The following is a 25,338-nucleotide window of genomic DNA, read 5'->3' on the forward strand; positions in this document are numbered from 1 at the left end:
CGGTGTCATTCTCTTCCTTGACAAACGAAGAGGTCTGTCACCACTTAACACGCAGGCTAAACGAAACGCACGCATTTCCCCAAAGAGCTTTTTCTGAAATCTATGGACAAGTCACAAAAATCAATGTTTTATCCCGCGGTGGCAAAGCACAACACGGCAATACTGGACTTCTGACTGACACTGTTTTTCCTTTATGGATCGATTTCTCAGCAGCTTAAATGATATTTTCAAAAAGGAGATGTTGATACTTTAATGTGACTTTTCTGAAGATTATATGTTTTAACTCGTCGTCAGCATTTCACTAATGCTGAAATCTGTAAAGTTCTCTCAAAGGCATCTCTCTGCAACTTAGCAATGGGACGCAACTCGGCTGCTGTAATTCTCGTTTTCATAATTAACGGGATCTGCGCGTTTCGTCCTGGAAGAAACCTTCAGCCTGACATGTAAGTAGGTCACTTAAGTTGTTTTATGCTTCTTTTAGATTGCCCGTGCATTCTTAGAATTTTCGTCATTCATTTTAATTTGCACTTTTAAATCATATTTTACATTGCATGGCTATTACAAATCCTTCCATGTAAGTCTATAGGTGTAGTTTCCGATGCTTTTAGTATAATTACCAGGTCATTACTCTGAGGGTGACGATACATAATGTTGCCGGTGTTCTGACGTTTTGACATATAGGCTACTTCAGAATAGTATAGGCTACTGGTAGTGCAAATTTATTGCTACATCAATGCTCTGTCATACTTGATCAAAATAGCATACCTGCATATTTTAAAGAGGGTAAAATAGTCTGATAAGAAAATTTACGATGCCAAAATAAGCTATGTTTTTAACAGAGGCCAGGTGCCCTAATAAGGAAATTTACCCAATCAACATAGAATACCTATAGTTTTTAACAGTGGTAACCCGTTCTGATAAGGAAATACAAGCTATCAGACCAACATAACTATAGTTTTTAACGGTATAACTACACGTAACTACACTATAACAGTATAACTACGCGTATTAACACGTATACTTGGCAAACCATTTCTATTTGACCACAAGTTTGCTGGTCTATGTGCTGCCCCCTGCAGGCCCAATGTGTGCGCTGCCCGACAGCTGACACTGGTGGCCCAGACGCAGCCCTGCGTCCAGGCCATCGTGCGCATGGTCAAAGTGCAGCATCAGGGATGCGCAGGACAGGTGTGGTGTGTCGGCTACAAGAGGAGGTGAGCCCCGTCTGTGAGTGTGTGTGACACGGCCATCCGCTCACCAGGCCGTCTACTCCGTCTCACTCCGCTTAGTCATGATGATTTGAGAAGGAAAACACTCTGTGAATCACCCAAAACGAACACAAAAAACCTGAAAACTGCAATTCTGCTTTTCTAAAACAAAAAAAACAAGTAAGCAAAAAATTTCCACAGCTGTAGACCGTTATATCTGTTTAGGACTTGAAATAATTGTAAGTATTTATTCTGCAAAAAAAAAAAATGTGTTTTGCAGTAAAAGGTCTAGTGTGTAAAAAAGTCACATCTCTACCTTCCTCCCCCATGTTTACACTGGCAACCGAATCCTGGTCTGAATCCGACTCCTGTTCCCATCCTGAGACTGAAGTTAGGAGCAGAATTGGTTGGGTGGGTTAAAATACATTTCAGCTGTTTGCCGCACGCTTAAGAAATGGCAGCAAGCTTCAGTCATGGCTCAGATTTGCAATGCAGAAATTTTGGGAGGGGAGAGGGGGGTTAAAAAGATTATTGCGAACAATTGTTCGAGTTGAGCGGCCGGGGATGTGCTCACGGACCCGTGCCAGGGAAATCAAATCCAGAGCCTGCTGGGAGATGAGAAAGATGGAAACCCAGGATGGAAATTGATCTCTTTGTTGGGGGACAATTATTAGAGTTCCCATCCACAACCCCCACTTTGGATCAAAGGAAAATTAAATTCTTTCGAATGATCACAGCGCTGGGACCAACACTGAGAACTTACAGAAACCATTTAATGAACAGCGTGACACTTGGGAGTTGGAGGGAAATAGAATTAACAAGCAGTCCTCTAATTGGTGCAGGCGTGGGTCAGTTCTGAGAGTGAGTGGATGCAGACCTTACACTGCACACTCTGGAAAACTTTTGTTTGAATGTGAGACCCTTCTTCTCTGTTTCAATGTCAGTGAAACATCATAGCTTCCTCGCTGTTTTCCAATAATGTACATTCACCCGGGAAGGAAAAATCATCAGCAAAGCACAGCAGTTTCCAAAAACAGCTTAAAAATTCTGCTTTGTTTACCATTTTAAGAAAAAGAAGAATGTATTTAATTGTCATTGTACACATACAAAAAAATCTTAATTTCTTGGGGCACAAACCTGGGACTTTCAATTATGACAGACTGGATAGTCTGTAAATTGTAAACAGGACGTTATAAAGCACTGGAAATTACTGCTGAGTGGTGAAAAGACTTGCTAACTAATCGGAAGTCTGGACCCAGTGTAATCTGCCATTCCATCCCCATAGCCAGTCATCTTTTTAGCATGACAAAGCATGGAAATAAGAAGATTGCGTTAAAGTTGTATTGTATTTTTCCACGTTTTTTCTGTCTTCGCCAACAGATTCACATCAGGTTCTTTCAACGGTATCAGTACCGGTGGATGTGAAAAAACAGGGTGTCCATTATGACATGATGCATTAATGAATGACGTCCTGTCTTTGGTACTCCAGCCTTGTGCCTGAGATAGCCCCCCCCCCTCCCCCCACAATTCCGACCAGCATAACTGGTTAGAAGATGAATGGATGGATTGATGGATGGATGGATGGATGGATAATTAATTTACAGTAGTCTCAGTCAGCTCAAGATGGAGCGGGCGTCTTCTCTTCTGTCGCAGGATGGTCTACTACACAGCTTATAGGCAGGTCTATAGGCAGGACCACCAGACTGTCTACAGGTGCTGCCCTGGGTGGTCCCAGCTCAACGAAGAGCCGGGTTGTCTTTATCGTAAGTCTCCCTTACACCCTCCTTACAGCTCACACCTTTATTTACCCTTTTCCCCACAAGTTACACACTATTGTTTGCCTGTGTAGCAGACCTACCAAATGTTAAGTTGCAGTTTTAAGACAGAAGCATCTCAGCATGCAGATCTGCCATGGATTTCCTCCCAAAGTCATTGTCATGTTCTAAATCGTGATAAAAGCCACCTGCACTATCAGTGGAGATAAGCAGGAAGTGAGTCGGTGTGCAGAGAAGGTATAGAATGGACTTTTTTGGGTTGATTTTGTCCTAACTATGAGTAAGGTTTCACACTGAACCACAAAGCACTGAATGCAGAGAGTGGAAAGACAAAGTCCAATGTGGTGGAAACTCATCTAAAAAGGCCATTCACTCACCCAGCTGCTGTATTAGCCTGTATGCTTACAGTTCCTGTCATACCCACATCTTACAGATATAATGCTGTTCCATCCCATCCGTACCCTAATTTCCATTTGCCCTATGCAGGATGCTAGAGACTTAAGGCAGGGAATAACCCTGGATGAGGTACCATCCCATTGCAGGGCACACTCACCATTCACGCCCGCTGACAGCTTGCCAAATGTAATTCACTTCAGTCTGTTTGTGGACCATAGAGGGAAACCCCACCCAGATGCTAACCACTGCACCACCATGCTGTGCATAATGCTCTCGCTGTGATTACTGTCATCAAAATCATTTTTTGAAAATGATGCTGTATCAAGTGAAATGAAATTCATGTTACATTAATCAAGGTATATGTGTAATTTATATTGTTTATAGTGTGCGTATCATGTGCATATATATAGCGAGCCACATCATATCTATTTAAACAGCTGGAAAACACCTGAATTTGAAATGACTTGAGCTCCAAGGCACCATGACCTCCTGTGACCTTTTGGCCATACGTTAGGTTCCTGTGCTGCACACAGCAGGGAAGACGTCCCTATTTGGAGGAAGAGCGTTTCCTGGTTCTGCTCCTCAACTTCAATGGCCTCTTTGTGTCAGTTAGAAGGTTACAGCGTTGGGTTATACAGTGGATAGATTATACTGTCCTGAAGTCCAGCTTTCATTACAGACCTTCTTCCTTCATGACAGCTTTCTCGAAGTTGTTCTCCTCTTTGTTAAACAGTTTTGTCTGTGTGGTATAAGACTTGGCCAAGCTTCATAAGTTGCTGAACTAATTACTTCTTTTTGGAAATTGTCATGTGTAAACAATGGCTAGGTGCCTTGATAACACTTTACTCAACATAAAAAGCTTAATGAAACATTTTGGCAGGTGGCTTCTCCATTAGACTCTACACACACCAGACTCCTAAAGAAAACCATTTCTGAGACATCTCTGGGGGAGATCAGTTTGAGCGTGGTACGCGGCCGTTGCTTCGTGTTTGATGTTCCTGATGTGCCGCTGAAATTTTGAAATCACTTTGGCCTGGTCATTACTGTACATAAGAATAAGTTTAAAAAAGGCTATGAATATATTCAGATCAACCCTTTAATTAGCGTGACCAGGCACATGACTGCATTTCCTGATTGATACAACATCAGATGTCTTTGTAGTGCAAATGAATCCTACATTTGATGAAGTGACAGAGCTTGTGAAGCCCCTGACCCTAAGGGACATGTCAACTTATGACTTACATTCTTTTGATGACTCCCCAAGTTCCACTGGAGGCAAAGGTGGGCAGGATCACCTTCAAGAAGGTCTAACAACTCAGTCAGCTGGGGACAAAGAACCTATCCATTTGTCATCCTTGTTAGCCACAGAATAGCAACCAAATCATTGTGGGACCAAGAGGAAGTCTCTGCTAATTACCCTGGAACAGGAATGGATGCCTGTGCCTGATTGCGTGGCCCTTTGTCTGGGGAAGCTCACTGCAGGGAAATAATCACAACAGAGAAAAAGTACCAGGAATTGGCTGCTTAGCCTGATGGAATAGGGAGGCAGCAGGGAAACAAAACTATTAAAATCTTAGTGCTCATTAATGTACATTATGTAGTGGGCACTGCTGAAATATGATGGTCAGAGTTTAGATTTGCATAAGATGCTGAATGACAAATCAGAATGAAAACATCTCGTGCGACGTATATAGCCTTTATATAACCTTGAGCACTGTGAGGTCTGTCCTGTCATGACGGTTGCACCATGGGTTCAGAAGAGAGTCTGTACTGTGTGTATTATTCATGGCTGAGAAGATCATAAAGCTTTATTTGATTGGAGTTGAGATCAGAATGGAAATTTAATGTGAAGATGTCTTTATGGTGTAAGGCTAGTAATTGAAGAATGGCTATCATATTGTTGTTTCTTAAGGCTTTTGTTAAATTGTTTATTAAGATGTTGCCTCACACCTCTGGGACCTGGGTTCAAATCTCCGCCGGGGTTCCATGTATGTTGAGTCTGCATGTCCCTCCCTGTGTCATTGTAAGGTTTCCTTCAGGTACTCCAGTTCCCCCCATGGTCCAAACACATACAGAAGCTAATTGGAGTTACCAAATTACCTGCTGGTGTGTGTCTGAACGGTGTCTGAGTGTGTCCTGCAATGAGTTGGCCCCCCATCCTGGGTTGTTCCCTGCCTTGCGCCTATAGCTTCTAGGATAGGCTCCGGACCCCCCCCTCAATCCTGAATAGGACAAATACTTACAGAAAGTGGGTGAATGGTTTATTACGAGCTAAAGCTTCTCGATGTATAAAAACACATCTTTGCTAAATGCTAATGTTTGACAGCTGCTTTGTCAGAGAGGAAGAGCCAGTGAGACCTGTTGACATTCCTCCTCTGTGTCGGCTGATAATCCGCACACATAAAGCCTCTGTTGTGGAAGAGAATCTGGGTAATGGCTGGAGGCACAATGTGTTAGAAAATAATTTCATGGCATGTTGCTGAGTAACAGGAATGACTGAAATTGGCTCGGTTACAGTCCTGTGTCACTACTGCTCCTAATGAAGACAGCTGGGTTGGCCGACTGTAAGGAACCTCTGCATCCTCTTGTTGGCCAGAATTTGCTCTGTGGTACCATCTAAAAAAAAAAACAACCTCTTTTTACTCAAACCACTCCTGAGACACATTGGAAGCTATTTCATATAGTGCTCAGAATAACCATAAATGAGTTATGATAGAATTAAAACATAATTTCACAAAGTTTTTGAGCTGATCGTAGATGCTAAGAATTACAATTTTTGAGTCCACTGTTGAACATGTGCTCCATTAGTCAAGGCTGGCGATATTTTGAGATCTAAATATTATTTGTGTGTTCAGTGAATTAAATACTGTCTCGGTTACTTGCTTCCTTGTATTGCCAAGAATAATAAATTCTGCTTGCTTTTCATTAAAATCCTATGGCAATAGTGTATTGAAATATCATCAATAAACACAATTATGAAAAGAAGAAAAGAAATCTCATTCTGCTGGCCACTGGACCTGCGTTTCCGTGACTCAGCTGTTGGGGAAATGGTGAGCGTTATCGTGCAGTAATAAAGACCAGGAAGTTAATGTCAGCAGGTCACATCCTGCCAAAACGAACAGGCTATCTATGGCAGAGCGATGTGGACGTGTCTGCCACTGGGACCATCAGTCCAGGGCTCTGGGAGTTCAGACTTGTGTGATGTGTGGGAGAACATGCCAGAACCCAGCCAGGTGTCTGGGATGAGGCCAGATGGTTGTCTGGAGATGTTTAGACTGGAGTTTGGAGTTAGTGGTCCAGCTTGCGAACCGTTGAAAGAAAGACAAAATTACCCCGTCATGGAAATTTGTCTTTCCCTGTGTCCACTTGGTGTTACTGGCTGGTGCACTAATGACCTCCTTTTGTCACCTATTCAGTGGGAAACAGGCCAAATGCGCAAAGCAAAGAATAATCCAGGAATTAAGGCAGCAATAATAAGGAGCTGAATCATAGTTTAGCCGTTGCCAGGAAGCCCATCTTGCCTCCCTATTCATGGGTATAATGTGTTTGAATTAGCATTCAATCACTATTGGCAACAATTATTCTAAGCTACTTATGTGGACTGAAGTTGAAATTTGCAGATGAAAAAAAACTGTACATATTAGACACAATTCAAAGCGAAGAGGTTTGTTGGAGAAGCATCTGTTAGCTTACCCAGGGACAAATGTTGGTATAAGTCAGAACTATGTTTTGATGCAGACTGATAATTGCTGGTGTCCTGACATTGCGGAGCTGCTGTGATGAAGGAGATCCATGAGGGTCAGCACTGTGGTAAGAATGTAAAGGACCTTCTGGGATCTTCTGCATTTTCCACAACTCAGAGCACTTGCCCAGTGCTAATAAGGTTTACGTCGATCTAATCTGACTAGATCTGACTCATGTTTGTCAGAACACTGAACTTCGTTCATATTTTATACGAGAGCTGTGACTGTAAATCTTTGGTTTGCAGTTCCCAGCACATCAAAGCAGGCTTTGGATTTGCATGTGAAGCAGAATGAGTGCAGTGCATTGACATGAAGTCTCCTGCACAGGTGACCATCACCCCACATTAGAGATGGGCTCCAAAAAGATGGATAAATCGCATCCACATGCATTTGCAGGTGGCCCTCTGAGTCTGGGCGGGGACACTAATGGGCAGCTTCTGTAGACGTGGCCTTTCTCTCCACATCGCGCTCCTAACATGGCCTGATATGACTGGAATGGAGTTTAATCAGCATGCTGACAGGGGTGGATTCACTATCTTCCTGTTGTACCAGGACCTGATACGGGAAAATTTCTGGAAAAATACACCTAATTGATTTATCTCATTCTGTGACTCTGGGGCTTGGTGGCTTCTGTCTGTGTGTTTATGAACTGCAAAATAGATAGTGCTAATTTAACAGTGATGGTATTTATATGACTTCTCCAAGAGGGTCAAATCAGCACTGTTAATTTCTCTGTGCACATACATACACAAATCTGACTTTGCCGTGTGTGTTCATGCACTTGTGTGTACAAGGCAATTTGTTGTTGGAACTTCAGTTATATTATCCTAATGTCAACAGCTCATACTCTGTGAATGTGCATATGACCTGTTTTCTTCACTATATCTCCTGTTGACTTTTTTTTAAACTATAATTTATACCATATCTCAGTGGAGCCCTAAACATCACTAAGACTATGAACATGGCCTTTCATTTTGCATACATCCATTTTTGTCATACAGTTTCTCTTTTTCTTTCTTCCTCCTGGGTGTGACGTTAATCTACATCCAGCTCTGCAAGGAGGTCCTCCAGCTTACAGGGAATAACTTGGGGGTTGGTGGCAGGATTGACACTCCAGCCACTGAAAAAAACTCACACTGGTCCATTTGGACTAGTGTGGTGCTGAGGTATCACCCCGCTGTCGGGTCTCACCCCTGCGGTGGTTTGTCGTGGTGGGTGCAGCGACGTGCTGTAATCAGTGCACGCCCCTTACCTCTCTCTCTAACCACATGAAGTATTCAGGGTGACAGGGGGTCCGGAGCCTATAGGCACAAGGCAGAGAACAAGCCAGTATGGGACGTGAACCCACTATAGGGCACATTCACACCTATGGGCAATTTGGTAACTCCAATCAACTTGGGCATGTTTTTGGACTGGGGGGGGGGGAACCAGAGCACTTGGCGGAAGCCCCACAATGTCACAGGGAGAACTTGCCAACTCCACACACTCGGACCTTGGTCCCAGAGGTGTGAGGCAACAGTGCAGCATTGTGCTTTGTGTTTGTTTATTTTTAAATTCAGAAAACATACACAAGCTATTTGACATGCATTTGTGCATGTCTTCACTGGCAGTGTTGCTGGAGAGAATGCCCTGGATAAATGACCAGAGTTACCTCTGCATGCGAATCCTGATTTAATCCTCATTCCTTACTTGATGTTTCCGTCATACTCTAGTTGCTTGTTTTAATTTGGATGCAGATTTCTTCAGCTATAACAAAAAAGAACTGGTTGTCATTACTTATAGATACTGGAATATATTGTGAATGTTTTTTTTGTTGCAGTAATAAATGCATTAAGCAACAGATTAAGGGCATCAGTACAAACTCATATGCAACACATGCAGTAAATCAGGTGTTGGATGTGTAACTTTCACTTTCACATGCAGTGAGGATGGCTGCAGACCCCTGGCAGGCGTGGGGTCTGTGCAGGCCTTGCAGTCACAGCCCTGATTCTCTCTCCTCTGTTCTTCTCTCCCCAGCGGTCTGCAGTGGCGGTGTGTGTTTTAATGGTGGACTGTGCCGGGAGGGGGAGGGGGAGGGCCCCCCCCAGCTCTGCGAATGCCCCCCAGGGTTTGACGGGCCCCGCTGTCAGTACGGTGAGCCTTTTTAAAATTTCTTCCCTTTGTCTTTCCTTGATGCTGTCCTTCAGACCTTCATGGACCCTTTGTTCAAGCCTCTCACTGCACCCCAGAATTCCTCTTTGCTTATGGATTTGCACTTTTCCCTCGTTCGGCCAGACATGTGTGACCTCTGTTCGTTTCTCACAGCTACAGTCTCCCTCTTTATACAGGTCTGGGCATCTCTCCTGCAAGTCAATCAATCAGTAAATCACGTGTAATTTAATAGAGCATACTTTCTAAAGTACTTTACAGTATTTTCCCCCAGGTGGTTAAAAAAAGGAGAGAAAAAAGTACATTTGCCAGTTTGTGAAAAGTGTAAGTAGATTCCTTGACCTATAGAAATAATGGAAAATAATGTCTTGTGATCGTGGCTGATAATGAAATGGGTTTAGTGACTGGTTGGGTGATATATCGTTGTTGGAGGCAAGTGCTGAGAAGAGGATTCATTCGGACGATTAGAGCGGTATGTAGGATGAAGGTGCGAGTGTCAGTTTCTGGTTTTTGGCTGAAGCGAGAAGTTATTTAAAAACTCTGTTAACTGCTGGCACATTCTGAGCTGTGTGACGGATCCTTGACTGTATTGGTTGACTGTGTTCCAGACACCGAATGGCAGTAATGACTTGAGCTGACTATGGCCAGGAGCCGCAGGTGATAAATCGACAATGGCGGCTGTTTTTTCAGGGGGCTCTCTCTCTCGCCTCTGGGTTCCTGCTCGTGAGATACTGCCTCTCACCCCTAGGCTGATGACCTGAAGGCCTCAGGCATTCATCCTACCCTTGGTTCCACTTCTCCAGGTCCACCATAAACAAACCCTGATTGGCTATAATGATAATAAAATGAGTCTGTACAGTTCTGGGTGGAATAGTGACTGGTCACATGGAAGATAAGAAAAGAGGCTTGGCAACCATTTAAGGATACAAAACTAACATTTTAAAGTGATTTACCTAAATCTAATTTGGGGGCTTTTATGGTAGAATTTGATCCTTTTCCCTTCTGTGGGTGATTCTGACAGCCAGTAACATTACCTGCTGAAACAGAGGAACTGCTTCCCTTTTTAAGGCTACGTTCAGGGTGAAAAGATAAAAGGTGCGGTCCTACAGTACCATCAGCTGTCCTCCGCCGAGGTCAGAGCCTCAGCAATGGAAACTTCTAGATACAGGTCCCCCTGTGGTCAGGCATGTTCCAGTTGGTTTTACTGGCACTAGAACACATAACATCTCAATTCCCGGGCTGGTATCCCCTCCTACTGCAATTATGAAATGAACGATAGCAAGAGAGGCTCAGAAGAGTACAATGGGGAATGTGGGATTACCGAGGGAGCGTAATTAAGTGTTATAAAGAAGAGTACAGCTTCAGCAGCATAATTCTACAAATAGTGATGAAACCAAGGTTTCTACATTTCTACAGTTTCTCATTCTAGGATGTCGAAGGTGAGGTACCGCAATTCAGGTTCCTATCATGGAGTATTTAACATGGAGTATCTAATAGTATTAGCCTTTAGAACCACTGGTGCAGTTTTTGGGGATCTGTTTCATTGCCTGAACCGATCACCCCTGCATGGCTAGTTTGACCCGTCCAGGTACTTGCATGTCCCTCTGTCCTTGAATTACCCACACCGGCATCGAATCGGAGATTTGAGACTTTGGCTGTTACACAGAGGGAGCTACACCGGCGTATCTAAACATAAAGAAAGACCTCTTAGCCCATCCACCATCACTCTGGGAGGGCAGATCCAGCTCAAAAGGGGTGCAATGTGAATTTTTGTTTGTTTTTGACTTTGGCTCTTGTGTGGTAAAATGAGCTGCTTCTTAACTTCAAGACTGAAGCAGAATCCCCCGACTCTTCTAAAAAAAGGGACTCTAATTGGTTACTGGGGTTTCAGCAGTTTTCCCAGCTGTTTTTTGAATCATTAGAGTATAATGAGTATAACATGATGCTAATTAATCCACTTGGCCTAAGTGTTCCTGTTCCTTTTTATGAATGTCTAATGTGTTCTTGCGTGTCAAATATTGTTTTTTCCCAAAAAAACTAGACTTCTAAAGCTGGGACCAGATCCATGACTCTACAAGTCTGGAAGGCAGCTTCATTTCTGATGTGGCATCGTCTGACAAGTTATTTGTATTTTGTGGTTTTGAAAACCTCCATACTCAACTTTTCTCTGCGCAAGCTGGGAAACCATATATTCGATGTGTGTCGTCTCAGAAACGCTGCAGTTCTACCACATGCCAAGGCCACCCTGCGTTTAGCCTGATATTGCTGTTCACGTCCCGGGCAGTGGCAGGTAATAGGTGGATTAGCTGAAGGTGGCGGAGATGGATCAGATTCCCAATAAGGAAATCACTCCCAGGGTTGTCCTCATAGCCCGAATGGTCTGGGACCTTCATGCAAGTTAATGAATAAGGCAGGTGTTTTTCAAAACCACAACCCTATGGCCGAAATCAGAATACATGTCTGACAAATTATACACATGGGCATACAGGATTTAACGAGCACAGATTCGTTTTAAAGTTTTTTTTCTCAGTTAAATCACATGATATGCTGACATGCTGCTTGGGGCTCTGAAATTCAATATACAGTTACAAATAATGCAATAGCCATACTGGTCGTTTAATTACTTGGGTTTCAGTTTAGTTGTGTGTTTAAAAGGTAATCATTCTCACTTATTTCACAACTGCTCTAATGTGTTTTTAGAATGTAATTAAGGCCCAGATCGAGGTGACTGAGTGTCTAAGAAGGGCTAGTTTTGTATTTCATCCATTGTTTCGTACTGTTTCCTTAGTTCTGTTTCTTAAAAGTCCTTTTAAATTTTCTTGTTCTCAAATTTATCTTTAAGAAATTCATAATGGAGCAGTGCCTGGCCGCCACTCTTCCTTCAGGCGTCGGTCTCCCCATCTTAGATCAGCAGTGCCAGCATACAAATCAAACAATAACTTGCCAGTACAGATGCTCCTTGCTTCATGATTGACTTCAGATATTTCAGCTTCACAATGGTGCAATAGCACTGCACAAGGGTATTGTTAGGCCTATTTTAGAGGGGCTTTAGAACCTCTCATACAGTGTTTATCAATGTACAGTGTTTTTTTTTTAGCCAAATTACCCATTGTGTCTACTAAACTGTACTAAGCACTGTTGTCGCATACCTTTGGGACCAGGGTTTGAGTCCCCACCATGGCTCCCTGTGTGTGGAGTTTGCATGTTCTCCCCGTGCCATCGTAGGGTTTCCTCTAGTTACTATATTTCCCCCCCCCCCAGAGTCCATAAATATGTCGAGGTTAATTGGAGTTAGCAAATTGCCCACAGGTGTCTATGTGTGAGTGAACGGTGTGTGAATGTGCCCTGTGATGGGCTGGCCCCCCATCTTGAGTTGTTCCCCGCCTCGCACCCATAGCTTCTGGGATAGGCGGAGGTGGAGATTAGCAGAACATTTAAAAATGAATTCGAGAAAGCACATTTTTATACAGCGTGTAGCTAGAGTATGGAATAATTAATCTTCCTGCTAGTGTAGCGCAAAACCCTGGGTTCCTTTAAATCAGAGCTAGATAAGATTTTAATAACTCTGAGCTATTAGTTAAGTTCTCCCCAAACGAGCTTGATGGGCCGAATGGCCTCCTCTCATCTGTAAATTTCTTAGGCTCCAGACCCCAAATAGGACACATGGGTAGATGGATGGATGGAGGGATTAGTTTATCAGAGGGGACACTGGGAAACCTGCAGAAGCTACATCTCAGCTCACATGACAGGCCCAAGCTGAGTCTAGCTTAAGTCATTATCAGTATGACGTTATTGACTTGCACTTAAAGACATTGACCTATCATGTTGAAAGACCTTGTGTAAATAATTGAGGATGAAAGGTGACTTTGTGATACATGCCACTAGGGACCAGTGGCATGTATCACAAAGCAGGATTTCTTGCTGTGCTGGCTAACTTGTCGGATTTAAGATACCATAGTTAAAATGGACTTTATTTTTGTTCACTTAAATTTAGGCCAGACTACCTTAAACCTGACAAGTTATCTGGCTAAGCAAGAAATCCTGCTACGTGATACAGGCCCCTGTTCTTAGTAGGTGACTGGCTACATGTGAGTGAAACACTGCTGCTCTCCAAGGCTGGACTGGCCATCTGGCATACTGGGCATTTTGAAAAAACCCTCTTAAGCTGTTATTGTTTTAGCTGTTCTGTTGATGAAATTATTTCTGCATTATGAGGCAATGTCTCGGTCAAGAGCAGTGGAGAATCAATGCCAAAGCAGGCAGCCGACCACAGCAAAAACTCAGAGCTTTTTCTCTGATAATCTCTCATCAGGTTTTTTTTTGGTCATTCAGTTATGAAAACGTTATTTAAAAAATCAAGTGTAATGAAAATCCTGGAATGTGATCAATGGTGTTTTTTAAGCAGGATAAAAGGAGGAATCTTGATCTGATGATAATTTACTGTACATAGTCCATTTCCCTTTTTGCTAATAAAAGTTTGTCTGGCTGGTGTGACCAGGAATGTTTCTTCCCAAGAGAAGAGAGAAGATTGTGGAATGAAAGAGCAGCAGAAACCCACACGATGTGCAGTTATTGCACGGATTCTCAGCAGTGCAGATGCATGCAGATGTTCAGGGATGAGTGTTCCATCTTTGAGCCATAAATCATGCCTTTACCACTAAGGGTACAAACTCTCTGAAGCTCCATCTAAAAAGCTTGACCAGTAAAGGAACAGTAGTATAGCATGGCTTGTATTCTGAGGCTTTACTGATTTAACTTCCAGGAGGGTCTCTGTTATAGTCCCGTCAGTCAAGGAACCTGACTCCAACTTCTCTAGTCAATATACAAATGGGTCTGAAGCTTCGAGTTGCTTGTAAATCTAAGTCGGTTTAGGAAATGGCAGTGGCACCTGAGCTCTTTGGCTTTTGTCTTGCTTTGTTTTTCTTTCTGAAGCAAACTTTGAATGACACAATGACCAGGGGGCTCCAATCTGTGAGTCTTTAATCCCATTTATGTCCAGGCTCACTGAATACAGGATGGATTCTTTGTCAGCCTTTTGTGGATAAAGACATTTCCTCACAACAAAATGGGATGGAGGACTCGAAGGCAGGTGTTCAGAAAGGGGGTTTATTTTACAAAACGGAAACAAACTAGACCGCGAGGGGTCAAAAGTGGGTAGGACTGGAACCAAGGAAACAGGATGGGTTGACATCAGTGATTGGACTGGGGTGCACAGGACTGGGGTGCATGGAACAAACGAAGGAGCTAACAAGAGGCAACTGGGAGTGATCAACACGAGACGCAAGACTAATGAGTAACAGACATGGCTTGTTAGGGCCACACCAGGGAGGAGACAGGAGGGTGAGGTGGACATGGCAGGCAAGACATGGTGGACCTAAAAATGTCTATATTTATTTACCTGTTCATTAGCAGTTGCTATGTTTTATTAATGATATTTAATAAAACACTATTGCTATCTGCCTGGGCCTTAGTGTCTACTACTCCTTCCTTTCTTTTATTCATTTTGATAAACCCTTCTTTTGAGTACTCTGGCCTGGATACTAGGGACGGCCAGTAAACTAGCCAGTATCGGGCTGTTCCTTTAGAGTGTGGGGTTTGTGTCCTCATCCCAGTACCACATAACGGAGTGTGAGAATACAGCAATGTTGTTAAGCTAGACAGCCCTAAGGGATTGCTCCCCTCTGAAGTCATTGGAGATCACATGATGGTTTGTGTGGAGTCGGCATCTCCAGCTGCAGATCTTTAGCAGAAGAGATGTTTCACAGTCCGCGTCTGGCCTGCTTTACCACGTAGACCCAAGTGGATATTCCAAACATGTTTGGGCCCAGCAGTAGTGTTTTACCCAGATAAAGGCTGAAACATATTTGATCTTGTTTTTGCCTTGATTGCAGATTTCAGAATATAGTTTATTGTTATGGATGGCTTTGGCTTTATTTTTTGAAAAAACATTTAGTTTTCAGATGTAAATCACAGGCTTTAGCCAGATGATCACTATCCACATTCTTCAGCAGTTTCTCATCAGGATCTGTTAAAATAGTTTACACTTTTTTAAAGGAACACTTTTTTAGGCTTTACCAACCACGGAGAACTTTCACCCCTAAGTGTCTGAGGTAACTTTCCACAACCTCACTTCTGGACTTTGCTCTCTGGTCCATGGAGACGTTCCTGCACTGCTTCTTATTAAACCTGCTGCTTCTTGCTGCCAAATCCGGTGACAGTATCTGAATTACAGTCATCCTGAGCTGATCAGTCAGTTGGAAATGGGGAAAACCGGTTAAGGAAGTAAAGATGGGCGCTTCGAGAGGTCAAAGTTCAGATGTCACACGCTTTGTTGACAGAACATAGTACTTCCTCAGTAAGTCTAATGTCATGACTGAAATCAGCCTGTTGAAATGACTGCAGGATGTGTAACTTCTTGGGGAGGTTGTGTCTTCAGGGCAAACAGGGTGCTGCACTCAGCACATGGATTTAATCAGATTAGAGACCACTGGGGGCACATTCTGTGTACTTTTGTGGTTGGGTCTGGGGAGGGAGACATTCTTCACTGTTTGACAGTTTGCCCCAAGGATTTCTTGGATCTTGGCACCATGTGTTTCCAGCTAGAGATTGTTGGACGCACTGTTGTTCTAGTTATTGGTGGTCCTTTTGTTTAATGGTGACAAACACCTTCCTTACTGACAGAAAAGGTTGCGCTACATTTATGAGACTCCCAGCAGAGGTGGCTGCATAGTGGGGTTGGAGGGAGATGTCCGTGGTGCTTAAGATGCTGGCAAAGTCACGTCAGGCGAACGGGAGAGACACTGAGAGAGACAGATTAAGTAAACGTCTTGCTGGTAGTGTTATGATATGTGACAGAGGATGGGAGGGGGGGTGGTCGGTGACAGCAGTGGTCAGATGACGACAACGGGAGCTCTTTGGGTCAGAGTATTCTTGTCCTGAAAGGAAACTGTCCCAGCTGGAAGGAATGAGGCATCAGTGATGTAGATATGCGTTGTAGTACACTAATGCCGCCACACATCAGAGCTGAACTGACCTGTATGGCATTTAGGGGTGTATGACTAATATTGTTGTCACAGTGTTCATTATATATTTTTAAGAACACTTCATTGTCATAACTTGGCAATAATAGAAAATTGATTTCAGTCCGATTTTTCTTTTCTGACTAGGTTCCTAGGACACAAAGAAGCAGATGCTTTGATATTTATGGGACATGGGACTGATTTTTTTGTTAAACGGAGAATGGGTTATGCAGATATCTGTTCATAATCTGCAATCCTGGTCTATGGGAGTTCTGCAGTGTGGTACAGTAGGTCATACAGGACTGAAAGCATTGAAAAAAACATGGGAAGGAGATATTTGCAGTAGCTTATCACACTGCATACCAATAATAACAAAGCAAAGGTGTTTTATGTCGTAGCTGTTTGTTACATACGAATTAATCTTATTTATTTATTAAGTTTCACTGGTTTGTTTGTACTTTACATATTCCTGGGGGACGTTCGTACAGTAGTCTGCTATTTTTAATATCTAATCTATAACGGCAGTCTGTATTTTTTCAGTGATAATCTTATGAAAATGTAGAGTATTCACCAGGTTAATAACTGCAGTTTTTTTCCTCTGTCATATCTTGGAAAACATGAACAGTATTAAGCCACTGCAAAGAGATTGATACAGAGCGTTTTACCACAATTATCCTCTCGAGTGTCGCCGTCAGCTGGTAATGACCAAACCTCTCATGCTCAGCCGGCCAAATATTACTTTCAACAAGCTCCCTCTGTTCTTGTTTTCCTATTGTGCATCTCAGACAAGTGACACTTCAAAAACGTATGACTGGACCGGGTCCATGGGTACATCAGTGATTTGCTCTGGTATAATGAGTCCTGGCGGGATGCCAGTTTCACACACCTGCTGTGCCTTGTGGTTAGGATGGGGATGTCATTGTTAGGGGAAATGCTACTTAACTTAACTGCACTGTCTTTTCTTCAGGGGGAAACAGGCTCTCTGTCTTTGGAGTGAATCTGCTTTACATTAATACATATCCATACTTTTAATTGTGCTATTTATGGTTTTTATGTATTGTATGTTTTTATTGGACTCAATGCCTGTTTTTAGATTATAGTGCTTTTTTACAGGACATTCATGCTATCCCATGTTTTCAGAATGACAATAAACCTTGAATTCTGAATCTTGAAGTTTAGTTCATTCAATGCTCTGCTGCCATCTCTGGCCTCTCCCATGCATCTGGGATGGATCCAGAGGTTTAGGGATAGCATGCACTCTAAAGGGAGGAGATCTGAGCCCATTCTAGAAAAGTGGGACGGATTCTGGAGTTTAGAAGTTTAGAAACAGAGAACACCAAGATTTCTGACTTTTCAGAAGCTGTCCGGAGTGACGGTGAAGCATTGGCTGTAATGTGGATTATCGCTATCTTTGGTGGTTTAAACTAATTATATGTTTATTTTGAATCACTCTGTATCTTGTGGAATAGTAGCATTAGAATGTGACATTTTCTCCTGTCTTGTCCCCAGCACTTTACACTGAGCACTGTCCTTCTTGCTGAAATCTTGCTTTTGTGCCATCGGTTTTTGATGTCCTTGGGCATGATGTCTGATCAAAGGAATTCTGGGAAATAACTTCATGTCTGCCTTAAAGTCTTGACAAGAATGATAAATGAGCCACCTGGGAGGTCAGCATTTGTGAGGCATCAGTTTCATGTTTGTTTTTCCCTGTTTTTTCCAGCACCTTGTTTCTGCATCTTTATTTGGTTTTTGTTTGCCCAGCGCAATCCTGTCTGGTTTAACCGTAACACATAATGAACCGTGATCCTCACTGACAAGCCCCTGTGGCACCTGATTCTGCTCTCTGTCACTCCTGGGGACCGACTCCCAAAGTGTTGCATGTTAAATTGAGAATGTATGTCTGGAATATCCTTGTTGTTCCAACATGCTTTAGGTTCAAAGGTCTGTCATGCTTTGGAGTCATTGCTGCTGTACTGGCAATGAAAACAGACCACAAATTAGCTGTTATGTTAATCTGTCCATTATTGTTAGAAGAAAAAAAAAACATCCAGGAATTTGATATCAAGTGACAAGCCATAACATTTAAATGACATGACAAACTTTTCAATTTATCACGGTGCTTTTTTCCACTTTTAGGGATACATTCCTGTGACATATTCAAACAAAGCAATCCTCACAATGTATATGACTGTGATAATTAGATTGTAATCGAGTTTCAGCCAATAGGGGAAGATGAGGGGTCCTTGTGTGACAGTGAATCATATCCAAGGCTCCAAAGTTCTACCATCAGGCAGAGTGGTCTGAGGTCACCTTCTGAGGGACTGTGCATGTCCTTCTCCACTTACTGCTGTGTCACATTTATTTTGTGTAATAACACATCTGTGAATTTTTCCTGGAGCATGGATGGATGGATGGATGGATGTATTGTTTTCATTTGTAGCACCATCTCCCTGTTCTCTGACCCCCTTTTTAAACAGGCAGCTTGTCAGTCAGCTCTTTCATGTGATGTTTGATGCATTTAATTCATTTTACAATGGAAGCAGGCAATTATTGTCCCCACTTTTCAGAAAGAATCTTGCCCTTTAGTACAGGCCAAATCTCAAACCCCAGCTGAATGGTTCCCACTACAGACTGGGAAGGGGAGAACTGAGACAGTACACCGTTTGACTTGGAGTGCTGAGGTGGCCATGTATAACTGGTAGCTTCCAGTAACCCGCAAGATTAAATTGTATCTACTTGTATCTAAAATATACAGCCATTGTCATCCAGTTATATTGTTCTTAAAGTAGTGAAACTTTTTTTTATTATTATTACTTGTTTCTTTTTTGTTGGTTGGAGTTATTGTGAATCAAATGAATGTGGCTCCTTCCTGTCTCATGTTGGGTATTTCGCTTCTGTGACCTGCGTGGAGAAACGGCTTTGATTAGGTGCAGCAGATTCCAGTGGGAGATTCAAACAGGATGAATGCTTTCCATTCACAAGATTAATTTGCGCTTCTTAGGAACTGTCCATATTTCATCCTGAGGTATGTTCAAACATTCAAGTTGACCGATTAAGGCCGATGCAGCCAAAAGCGTCACCATTTGTTTTTCTCAGAAAAATATGAATGAATATTTATTGTATTCTCTCAAGACAATTGACAGTTACTAATTGGTTAGTGTTATGATCAGATTTCTGTTCAGATTTAACATCTTCATAAAACAGGACAACTGTTTGGGGGCAGTTATGTGAAGAATTTCAATAGATTTAATCTGACCTCTTTCACACCAAATATTTGGCGGAATAGACTTTTTTTCTTTTTGCACTCATTTCAAGTAAGAAATAGTAAATCATCGCACTTATCTGTTGAACATGTTTAGTCTCTTGGCTGACTCTAAACACATCTCAAATTAATTCTTAAGCAAGACTGGATATTTCAACTCCCCATTTTTCGGAATGATGAGAATTTGGCAAGATGTGTGTTTGGAAATAACAACTAATGGCACATTTTTGTGTATAGGTAAAATCATCACATGTAAATATAAATGAAAATCTTTTGGCCATCAAACGCAAAGATAATGTTCCTGCTTTACAAAGTATGCTAATTGATATTATGCCACATTATTTCATATAATTTTACATATTCATATTTTAGTAATATTTTGAGTCCAATTTCACATAAAGCTGTATTTTAAAATCTGTGTATTTCTTGAGTCTTGAGCACTAAACCCCACCCTCCTGTTGTGTTCATTTATCTATTTTTCAGAGTCTTTCATGGGCTTATTTCAAGTCTAAGAATTATAATATTTCTTAGGACGGCTTGGGGGTGACATCACTTCCTCTCAGCCTCCAAGTTGGGAGCAGTGCCTTGCATAGAGTTAGGGAGGGGCATGGCCTAGGGTAAATTTAGGGAAAATGCTGGGGGGGTGGCCTCGGTACATTTCACATGAACGTTGGTTATCTTCTCACGAGCCTGAACTGCTGACGAGTTTTAGATACTGGGTCACGTCCCTGGAACCTTCTCATAGCAGCAGGTCATGACCTTTCTTTGCTTTGAAACTGCACTTTCCAGTTCTTATAAGTGATTACATTTTTTTGTAAAACATCATGAAAATACGAAATTAAAGATGTTCAGATGCTCATTACCCTCAAGACCGAATGTTTATCACGTTATCTTCCACTAACACGTAAAAATTTCGGTTCCAGTCCAGGACTTCATCAGGCGTCCAGTTTATCAGATACAGTAACATCAGCCATTCGACATGTTGATTTTAGAAGAATTTTCATGGTTTCTCAGTTTAAGTTAGACACCTGCCTCTAGTTGTCTGTACTGCACTCACATATTTTGCTCTTGGGAATAAGAGTGTATTCTGATTGGATAGATATTTACTGAACATAGCTGGATTGATGAGTGAAATGAGGTACCAGAAGGTACCAGAAGGATCTGAGTGACAGTGAAAGCCTGGAGTGGAGAGTTGTCCTCTAAATGACCTTCGTACATCAGATTGTTTTATAGAGTGTCGCAGAGAGGATTTAGCATCAGAATCACATTTGAGGACCCGGTTGAACTCATGCTGACTTTGGGTGAACGCCTGATGAAAACTTGCCATTTCTGTCAACTCAGGGAATCATATTTCAATTTCAAAATGTTGCCAGTCTGTCTGAGGAAAGTAAATTGAGTCCATTTCTTGTTCAAAGTGAATTTTGAGTGAAAGCTCGGGAGGGCATTTCAAGGTTCGAGAGAGTGCGGCGTCTGATTGTATTTTCAGGGAGTGACATTGGGGGTCTCACTACTGACAGCAAAGACTGATAAGTTTGATGCTGGGAAGTGGACCTGATGTTCTGCCGACGAGCAGAGTGGAGTGTGGATGGATTTATTGGAGTCGGGCAGCAAAGATTTAGCAGACAGATAAGATCAGGTCGCACAGTTGATACGGTGATTGGCTGTCAACGCTCGTCACCTTGATGTTCGCAGTAGGGATGGTGCATGAGTGAAATAGGCTATATAGTTTACTGCAACGCTGGACAAAAAATACTTATAGGTTGTTGCTTAAGTGTTTGTCCTGAGATGGACATGTTTTTATTGTATTTTATTGTATTTTGTAAACTATCCCAACTATGCTACTATCGTCCATTTTATTGCATGTTGCAGAGCTGCAGGGAGTTACACAAAGAAATGAACATTTTCAGAGACTAGAGAGGAAATTCTTGATTGGTGGATCAGGTCTATATTCTGCCCAGGAAGTAACAATAATGCACACTTCTTCCCTAATACTGTCTTTGTCGTCCTTAGTGGGGCCCATATCTCTGGAATTTAGGCTGAGGCATTGAGTCGATGATTCTGTTTATGTGGAATTATTACCTGCCAGTGTATTTCTAGCTTTATGTTGTCTGGTTGTATTTAATTGCCTGTTTTATGACATTCATACGCATTGAATTAATTTATTTAGTGGTTTATAGGTACAGCCATAGTCAGCACTGGTGAGACTATGGCTGATATCTTGATTTCTCAAGTTATTTCCTAACTAGTGTTTTGAGTGTCTGTCACTCTTTACCTTCAGTGCTTCTTCTTTCATCCACAGCTGAGATGTTTCATCCCCCCTTTCCCCTCCAATCTGGGTGATCGCTCATCTGGGCTGCTGGATCCAGACTTTGCCTCTTGACACAGCTCTTTTTCATCAGGTTTGGGTTCCCTGCCTCCTTCAAAGGCTCCCCCCACGTCTTTGCTTATTTATTTTCCTGTCTTCTGTGTTATTCTGAGCCCTCGGCGTGGTGTGCCAAAGGCCGCAACAGTAGCCAGCGACAGAGCATGGGTTCGAGGGAGGTGTCCAATGGGGAGGGGCAGTCCGGATGATTCAAGGTGAGGTCGCATCAGTTTTTTTTCACTCTGGCTTTTGCGTGCTTTGCTTGTGGTATAATGGGGTTACCATGATCCTTGGGGGGGGGGGGGGGCATACCGTTAGTTCATTGGTTCCTGTAACTCGCTAGCTTGTCTAAGTAGGACTCCGGGGATTTGGCATGGGGTAGTGGTTCTATTTTGGGTTCCTACCTGAAGTGAAGAAGGAGGATGTTGGGGAATGTAATTTCATAGGAGTGGGTAGGCAAGTGCCTGAGCTCTGGACTTGTGATCACGCAGTTGGTGATTTGTGTCCTGGGGGGATTTTACTCTTAACATGACTAAGCAGCTTTGCCTGAATTCCCTCAGTAGAAAAACAGCTGTATATAAAATGATTAAATGTAACTTATTTTAGATACAAGGTCTGGTTAAGTGAGTCAATTATTTGCATTTAGATGTAGTTTTGTTTTTGTGTGTTGCGTCTCTTTGCCATAAGTGACAAAGCGGCAGTGGGGAATATTGAAATTTTAAGTTCAGTCCTGTAATCTTGGGTTTCACTTACAGGCAGATTTGCTCCACCCTGCATCCCGCTGGATCTCTGCCACGATCTGGCAGCACAGGTGTGTGCTATAATGATCGGTAGCTCCACCAAAAGTTCGTGTGTCTTTGGCCAGGGCTGCGTTGGCCCTTCCGTCCATCAGAGGGTGGGGGGAGCAGATCGCTACCGTCATGGGTAACTTCACCAGTGCCCAGACTGCAGATGGGCACAATAACAGCAGGTCCCCATACACTTCGGGGCACTATGATTTTAAACCACAAAGAGATCACTCTGGGTCAACCATATTAGTCTAATAGAATGGCCCCCTGTAATTCTGATGAAAAGTGCCTTTTTTTTTTCTAGACGGGGCAGTATGGTGGTGCAGTGCTTACCCTTGTTGCCTCATGTGTCTGAGACCTGGGTTTGAGTCTCCATCATGGCTCCATGTCTGTGGAGTTTGCATGTTCTCCCTGCGTCGTTGTGAGGTTTCCTCTGGGTATTCTAGTTTCTCTCCACAGTCCAAAGACATGCTTAGGTTAATTGGAGTTAATAAATTGCCCATAGGTGTGAATGGTGTCTGAGTGTGCCCTGCCTTGCACCGATAGTCACCAGGATAGGCTCCAGGACCCTGACTAGGACCAGTGGTTGCTGACCATCCATGGATGGATGCTCTTAAGATCAAGGCCACTATTTTGAGTCAGTCGGAATTTCGATCCAGCTGATTCATGTGTGCCTCTTATTGTATAAACTGTATCAGCCTATAAACCGAGTTAATATCAGTCTTCCTGATCTGTATGATGTGGGTTTTTGCTTTAGATCAGGATTCTGCATCTTTAAATGTTATATTTCACCACTGAGGCAAATAAGTAGACAGCGGCTGTTTTTCATAGTCATTATGAACATTTCTTCAAATACATCAGATTCAGTTTAAAGAAAACTAGCTAGAAAAAAGTCTATAGGAATATACAGTTAATTATGTAGTATAGGAGACTGACCTATATTACATGGAATCTAGTTCATATTTTTATTCAAATCCAGAGTAACTCAGAATGACGTTTTATTGATTGCGAGTGTCATGTCTCAAGCTTTACTGAGAAGGTCAATAATTCTTTACACAGATGCAGAATGTATCTGTTATATTGTTTTCCTGTAACAGAGCACTGCCTGCCCCCCCCCCCCCCCCTCCACATGGACCCTGCCTGTGTTTCTCATTCCAGGGGCTTTAGGTTGTGCTGGGGGAGGGGGGGGGGCACAGGATGTGCTTTTATCTGCAGAACAGATTTTGATTCCCGAGGAACATTCCGGAGCCTGCTCCAGGCCACTCGCAGATCATCCCTACCATGAGCTGCCCTGCCATCACCCCCCCTAGAAACACCCCCAGGGTTTCATCGCACATTCGCATGAGGCAGAGAGTGCACTGCGTCCCGGCGAGCTCAGGGGGCATACGCCAATGGCTGGTTGTGAAGGGAGGGTTTAAGCTGGGGTGTTTCTCGGATTGGACCCTTGGGGGGCTCTGCCCCCTCATGAAATACCCTCTGGGTTGCCCATGATAAGCTTTGCCAAGCAGGGAATATGAGATGTATACCGAAATACAGGGCAAATCGCTGAAAGGTTTTAGAAAAATTATTTTTTTGGGAAGATGAGGCAAAAATAAGGGGGCCAAAGCCCCCCCATAACTAGGGTTTAGAACCATAGGCTAGTTACCAGCCCCCTTTTGTGTTACCCGCCTTAGGTTTTGTGGCTTCAGTCCTTTCTGTAACATGCATAATTGTAAAAGGACATATTTATTTATGTTCTTTTGATATGATCCTTCACGCTTCATAATCATCTGTAATGATCTTTGACGTGTGATGGAAAAATGAGGCTTTCAGAGTGGTCTTTGACTCCCCCTGGAGTTTGAAAGGTGGACAAACACGTTCCAGGAGCAGAAAATCAGCGTGAAAGAAGCTTCTACTCTGGCCGGTCAGACGGTGTCCTGTGGAGAGGCCAGTAGCAGTTACTATAATTAAAGTTCATTTTCAGTTTCACTCTGCAGGTCCCCATGGCGTATTGCATATGCTGCCTTTGGTCCCACCTGGGAATAAGAGGGACAAATAAAATCACGTTAAGTGAAACGGTTTGCTGGGAACATTATTTTCACCTGTGTAAAAGTCATTCTTAAATTAAGTGGTTTGACTGGTCTAAACTAAATACTGTTTTGTTTTTTTTTCCAATAAACTGGTTAATGTATATTAGCTGAGGGACACGTAAGATCACAGTCACCTGAGATCAAGGTGCTGATGTGTCTGCATCCCAGAAGAATCGCTCGGATCCCCACGGCTGGGCCTACACCCCCTCGCACATTGTGTTTTACAACCATTTATTTACAAGTAAATGATGCTGTCAGTTCTACACCTCGAGCTGCCAGCTTCTGTGGGTGCTGGGTGTGATTTTTATGCTAATGAGGCTGGGATTTGAGTGAGCCACACTGTGGCCACAGTTCACCGCCCCCCATGTGATAATATGTATAATTACACCTTGAATCCAGTATGATGCATTATGAAATCAGCAACTGACTTGGACTGACCTAGATGACCTATGTGTCATATTAGTTGACCCCTCATACTTTAAATGCTAAATATTAATTTAGAAAAGCATGCTTTGAGAATATCTCAACTAGCCCTCACCTGGAGATTTTTCTGGAAGGTGGATAGATG

General features: G+C 42.8%; 1 protein-coding gene across 4 annotated transcripts in view; it reads left to right on the forward strand.

Annotated features, from left to right (window-relative positions):
* Nucleotides 1-25,338, forward strand: part of megf6a (multiple EGF-like-domains 6a) — an 84,805-nt gene continuing 59,467 nt past the window's right edge. For 2 of the 4 annotated variants that reach the window (XM_023841472.2, XM_072713465.1), the window contains exons 1-4: nucleotides 1-443; nucleotides 1,080-1,214; nucleotides 2,862-2,971; nucleotides 9,139-9,255. In XM_023841472.2, coding sequence (XP_023697240.2) covers nucleotides 355-443; nucleotides 1,080-1,214; nucleotides 2,862-2,971; nucleotides 9,139-9,255 — 451 coding nt within the window. In that variant the 5' untranslated portion in view covers nucleotides 1-354. Of the gene's footprint in view, nucleotides 444-1,079; nucleotides 1,215-2,861; nucleotides 2,972-9,138; nucleotides 9,256-19,921; nucleotides 22,129-22,668; nucleotides 22,725-25,338 lie in introns of those variants that run through there. The other 2 variants (XM_023841473.2, XM_023841475.2) reach the window with 2 other exon arrangements.

Source organism: Paramormyrops kingsleyae, chromosome 6 (genome assembly GCF_048594095.1).
Source record: "Paramormyrops kingsleyae isolate MSU_618 chromosome 6, PKINGS_0.4, whole genome shotgun sequence".
Taxonomy (NCBI): Eukaryota; Metazoa; Chordata; class Actinopteri; order Osteoglossiformes; family Mormyridae; genus Paramormyrops; species Paramormyrops kingsleyae.